The sequence below is a fragment of the Callorhinus ursinus genome, unplaced genomic scaffold (genome assembly GCF_003265705.2).
Source record: "Callorhinus ursinus isolate GAN/ISIS: 27379988/994484 unplaced genomic scaffold, GSC_fseal_2.0 scaffold22, whole genome shotgun sequence".
NCBI classification, from domain to species: Eukaryota; Metazoa; Chordata; class Mammalia; order Carnivora; family Otariidae; genus Callorhinus; species Callorhinus ursinus.
Window position 1 is genome coordinate 3,070,272 of NW_027397084.1, and position 6,000 is coordinate 3,076,271.

Below are 6,000 nucleotides of genomic sequence, written 5' to 3' on the forward strand. Positions count from 1 at the left end.
CTGAGAATCACCTGAGGTGCTTCTTAACCATACTGACACCCAGGTCTTCCCCTGCAGGTCTGGGTCAGAGCCCTGGGATCTTGAGTGTTGAACCAAGTGCCCTAAGGTGATCCTTGTGATTGAGCAAATTCGAGAAACTCTGGGCAGTTCGGCATCAGGAAGTGGGATGGTATAGAATGCAGTGGTGGGGCTAGACTTGAAGAGGAGGAATATCACTGCGGAATGTGAGCCTAATTTATGCAGGGGATGGAATTCAAATGGCGGGTTCCCCGGCCTCACTTAGAGAGATTCCAATTCAGTATCTGTGATGGGATTTAAGAATCTGTATTTTTAACAGGGTTCTCAGGTAATTCTGACGCAGACAGTCCTTATGCCATACCCTGAAAAACCCAAAAATGGGGATCCTGGGAGGGGAGGGAATTGTACTCAAGAGTCCCAGAAGTCTGACTCCTATTTTTTGTAATTTTCTTGTAACTAGGGGTTACATTGTGTCTATTGAGCTTCCATGCGCTTTAAAGTTATGCATAAAGAAATGCAATATCCATTCCTCTGACTTTTTTTTTTTTAAGTGACTGGGCAGGCACACAGCTCTGTAGAATGATGAGAGAACATGAATCAGTAATTCTATAGCAGAGTGAAGATAATGGTTATGATTCTGTATCTGAGAGCCCCGGCTTTCAGGACTCCCTTACTTGGGGAGTTTGGGGAGTTATAATTCTTTTTCACTTATTTGCTCAAATATTTGTTGAGCATCTACTTTGTGTCAGGCACTTTTCTGGGTGCTGCGAAGATGAATAAGAAATAATAACAAATCTGGTGGGGAAGACGTGTATATAAATTAATGACAACGCTCCTGTGTGAGGGGAATCCATGGAAGTTTCTGATGGCAAGTCTTTGGATTACTCCTCAGTCTTTCCATGAATAAATCCTTTGGAAGATTGTCTTGAGGTGCTCAATACAATGTACAGATCTATAGCTTGATTCAGATGTTCTCTCTTTCACTTAATTCCAAGTAGGTTAAACTCTGGAGGGTCAAGTAGTCTAGCATATGGTTAGGATTTTTGACTTGAGTGTCACAAGAGCTGCTATCAAATCTGGACCCAGGTGTTTATTTTCTGTGTGATCTTAGGCAAGTTGCTTAACCATCTGTGCCTTAGTTCCCTCATCAGTAAAATGGAAGGATAAGCAATACTTACGTCTGTGGGTGTTATGGGAATTAAGTGGGATAATGTGTGTAAAATGTTAACATAATCCACAGTATACAATACATGCTCAATAAATGTTAGTTTTAAAAAAAGTAATTTATATAATCCAGGGAACAAGACGGAGGGGTAGGTATTTCATTTCATTAATGAAATCCAATGGTGATGTGTTACAGGTACTAAACACAGTGATTTTCCGGAATCTAAGGGATGCTTTGCTAACACGACATCCTCTGGCAGAAAGGTCAGCCCCTCATCTTCTGTTGAAACATGTCTTAGTGTGAGTGAGCCTCCAGGCCTCTGCAAAGTGTCTGTTCACCTAGAGTAAGTAAGGGTTCAATAAAGACCATAACTATCGGGGTAAATTCTGACCAGGAAGCCAACATTCTGAGAGGTAGCATGACGTGTTTGGCAAGAGCATGGATTCTGGAGCCAGGCTGTCTAGGTTCAAACCCCAGCTCCGCCAAGTTCATCTCTGTGAACTTGGGAAAATTACTTTACCTTCCTGGGCCTCAGTTTTCTCATCTGTAAAATGGAGATAATACTTCATAGCATTGTTTTGAGGTTTAAATGAGTTAATACATGGAAAGGGATTGGAAGACTCCATGACACACAATATGTGTTGTAGGCATGCCTGTTATTATGAAGTTCAAAGCAAGCGAAACCAAGCTATATTTTTTGGAATACATACTTAGGTGGTAAATCTTAAAGAAAAGCAAAGCCATGGTTACCGTGAGAGTTAGAGTCAGGATAGTGGTTAATTCTCGGGGATGGGGACACACAAATGGTTTCTGGAGAACAGTGGGTTGGGGGAACAGTGGGAGGGGAGGGCTGGCTTTATAATTATTTGTAAAACTGTATTTGTTGTGAGTGCTTTTCTCTGTTTAGATTTCTTTACAGTAAAAAGTTTTGGAAGCCTTTTTTTTTAATGGCTTTTGTTATAAGGAAATTAAGTACACTGTAGAAATTTTCAAAGTATAAAAACAATATTAAAAATAAAAATCATGGTAATTCCACATCTTAGAGAATCAATATTAACGTATTTTTTATTTATTTTATTTTATTTTATTTTATTTTATTTTTTTTTATAAATTTTATTTATTTATTTGACAGAGAGCACAAGTAGGCAGAGAGGCAGGCAGAGGGAGAGGGAGAAGCAGGCTCTCCGCTGAGCAGAGAGCCAGACGTGGGGCTCGATCCCAGGACCCTGGGACCATGACCTGAGCCGAAGGCAGACGCTTAATGACTGAGCCACCCAAGCGCCCCTTAACGTATTTTTTAAAGCTTTATTTTTAAGTAATCTCTACGCTCTACGTGGGGCTTAAACTCACAACCCCAAGGTCAAGAGTCACACATTCTACAGATTGAGCCAGCCAGGCGCCCCTTAATGTTAACATTTTGATGTTATTATTTTTATGTGCATAAGAAAAAAGTCTTCACCCTTATAAAGTGTGCAATTCAATGATTTTTAGTGTATTTACTAAACCATCACCACGATCAATTTTAGAACATTTTCATCACCTCCAAAGAGAACCCCATCCTTTTGAGCAGTCACTCCTGCCATGTCCCCTACCTGCCCCCCCCGCCGCCCCAGCCCTAGACAACCACGGATGTACTTCCTATCTCTATAGACTTGCCTAGTCTGGACATTTCATATAAATGGAATATGTAGTGTTTGGTGTCTGGCTTCTTTCATTCAGTGTTACGTTTTCAAGTTTCATCTATGTTGCAACATGTATCAGTACATCATTCCTTTTTTTAAAAAAATTGGGGTGAATTATACATAACATAACATTTGCCATTTTATCCGTTTTTTACCCATTGGCATTAATTACCTTTCAACCATCACCGCTATTTTTTTAAGGATTTTATTTATTTATTTGACACAGAGAGAGAGAGAGGGAGAGAGCGAGCACAAGCAGGGGGAGCGGCAGAGGGAGAGGGAGAAGAAAGCTCCCCGCTGAGCAAGGAGCCCGATGTGGGGCTCAGTCCCAGGACCCCAATATCATGACCTGAGCCAAAGGCAGACGCTTAACAGCTGAGCCACCCAGACGCCCCCATCATTGCTACTTTTTAAAACATTTTCATCAGTCCAAACAGAAGTGCTATACCCATTAAGCAATAATTCCCCATTCTCCCCTCTCCCCAGACCCTGGTACTCTCATCTGCCCTAATCTACTAACCTGATCTACTTTCTGTCTCTCTGAATTTACATATTAAGATATTTCATATAAATGAGGTCATACAATATTTGTCCTTTTGTGTTTGGCTTATTTCACTTAACACAATATTTCAAGTTTCATTCATGTTGTAGCATGTATCAGAACTCCATTCCTTTTTATGACTAAATAATATTCCATTGTATGTCAATGTCATCTTTTGCTTATCCATTCATCGGTCAGTGAACATTTGGGTGGTTTCCACTGTGTGGCCAATGTGAGTAATGCTGCAAAGAACATTCGTTTACAAGTATCTGAGTCTCTGTTTTCAATTCTTTGGGGGTATATGGCTAGGAGTGGAATTGCTGGGTTATATGGTAATTCTATATTTAACATTTTGAGGAACTACCACAATGTTTTTAAGGATGCATCTTTTGACTATGTGTCAGTCCCCTCAAATTGTGAGCTAATAAATAATATGTCATGGACATATTTATGGAGGGGCAGGCCTAGTTGTCATAAGGGAGGGTAATTCTAGTGTAAAATATGTAAAATCAGGTTCTAACTACTAATTTAAGCACATGGGTGAGTCTAATCCTTCAGCTTCCTTTCCAGCCTGGCTGCAGATTTGGGTCTGAAATCCTCCTCCGCACATTCTGATCACTCCTCTGAAACCTCATTGCCTGACGTCCCAAAGCATAAATATCCTGAGGAGTTCAGCCTGCTTAAATTGCAGACAAGTGAGTGCGTCATAGCCCCTCCCCTGCGTGTGTCCATGCCCAGGGCTTTCCAGAAGTCTGCTGTAGGGTTAGGCACTGTTCATTGGAGACTCAGGAAGTGCCAGGTGTTGGACACGCTTCATCTCTAAGTCTCACAGTGACTCTGCTGAGGAGCTGTCTTTATATGTTTTCCAAAACTAAAATGGCTTTATATAAAAACCATAAAAGTACCATAGTAAAGTATTAAAATAATAAGGGAATATTTAGAGTATAGAAACCCCTTCCCCAGTGTTTTCCAGCCGTATCCCCATTATGCCCTGTACCCATGAGGAATTTTGAAGCATGTATATGCATGTATGTATGTACTTAGGTATATATGGTTTGTAGGGTATATACAACCATATTTGCACTCGTGGAAAATAGGAGACAAACTGTTTTCACTCAAGGCAAATAGATCATGGACCTCTTTCTGTGTCATACATGTAAATCTAGGTGGCTAAAATAGACCTACCCATTTTACACAGAAGACAACTGAGGCTTGGAGAGACTTAGTCACTCATACGAGAACAGCTAGGAAGTACAGTGGTGGGATTGGAATCCGAACATGCCGGTCTCCAGAGCCTGTGTGCTTTCTTGGCCACCACGGAGCCCAAGGGCTTCTCATGCAACATTAGCACTGTTAGGGGATCTCTCATTGTTTAACATCACGGTTTATAGGAAAAGTATTGAATGAGGAAACAAAGACACGGACAGATCCAGTAACCTGCCTGAGGTCCCGCAGCGGCCTTTGTCATTTGCCCAGGGTTGCGTGGAGACATTTCCCGGTGTCATTCTAGCTGTTGCTGCCGACACCTGCCAACACCGCGGGTCATCCGGCTAAGATGCTATGGTTGGCCTGGCCCTTCCCTGGCTGATGGGCATTCTCTTTTTCCTACCCACTTATCTGAGTGAAGGTTGGATTGTAGGTGCTTGTAAAAGTGTCTCTGAGCTTCCCATTCCATACATTACTTCCAACCGTAAAATTGGCTTTATTTTTGGACGAGAGGATAAAAAGGGAAAAAAAAGAAGCTTCTTAGATACCTTTCCCCTCACTTCCTTTCCTTTCAGGCCTAGTTCCCCAGAGGTTAGCATTGGCCCAGTTGTAGAACCAAGGGATTATACACGTTGATAAAGTACAGGCCAGTCAGAGAATGCCTGGGACAATTTTTCTGTGATTTAATTGCATTATGGGAGGCTGGAAGCGATGCTGATGGAAGGATTTCTGATGTCTTGCAGAAGATGGGCAACGTCCCGAATGGACATTTTACCCGAGATTTATTAACAATATCCACACCTACCATGTTGGAAAGCAGTGTTTCTTTAACGGGGTCTTCCTCGGCAACAGGAGGTCTCTGTCAGAGAGAATGGTGGACAAGTGCTTTGGGAGGAAGAAATATGGTAATATTTTTCTCCTGGACCTTGACTGTGCCATGCCTAAAAATACTCCCTGAGTTATGGTTCTGCAGGCCCAACACTCCATGGCTGGCATCCGCCCTCTGGGGTTACCATGTCACTCTAGCGCAGCCAGGAAGATGGGAAGGTGAAGGGGATGGTTGGCAGACTGCACTTTCTGGCAAAGAACTTACAACATATGCTGATCCACATTTTTGTTTTTCTCTGAATTTTCATAAAATGCTAATGTGACATTTAAGTCCTCAGATAAGTTCTCTCAGATACTTATTAATAGAAACCTTCATTCAAGTCTGCAGAAAATAATTTATGTTTCAGTTAGATGCTGCCCATCATATGTATTTAAATTGTACATTATAGTCTTCAAAAGGAAAATATTCCCATAAACCTTAGCCTGAAGTGCATGCTGTTATTTCATAGCTTATTTAATTAAAGGTAATTGAGATGAGTGTGTGTATATATATATATATA

At 41.3% G+C, this 6,000-nt stretch overlaps 1 protein-coding gene across 1 annotated transcript in view; it reads left to right on the forward strand.

Annotated features, from left to right (window-relative positions):
- SPATS1 (spermatogenesis associated serine rich 1) overlaps positions 1–6,000 on the forward strand; it is a 45,089-nt gene that overhangs the window by 26,922 nt on the left and 12,167 nt on the right. The window contains exons 4-6 of the mRNA XM_073904930.1: positions 1,379–1,526; positions 3,977–4,101; positions 5,356–5,517. Coding sequence (XP_073761031.1) covers positions 1,379–1,526; positions 3,977–4,101; positions 5,356–5,517 — 435 coding nt within the window. The remainder of the gene's footprint in view (positions 1–1,378; positions 1,527–3,976; positions 4,102–5,355; positions 5,518–6,000) is intronic.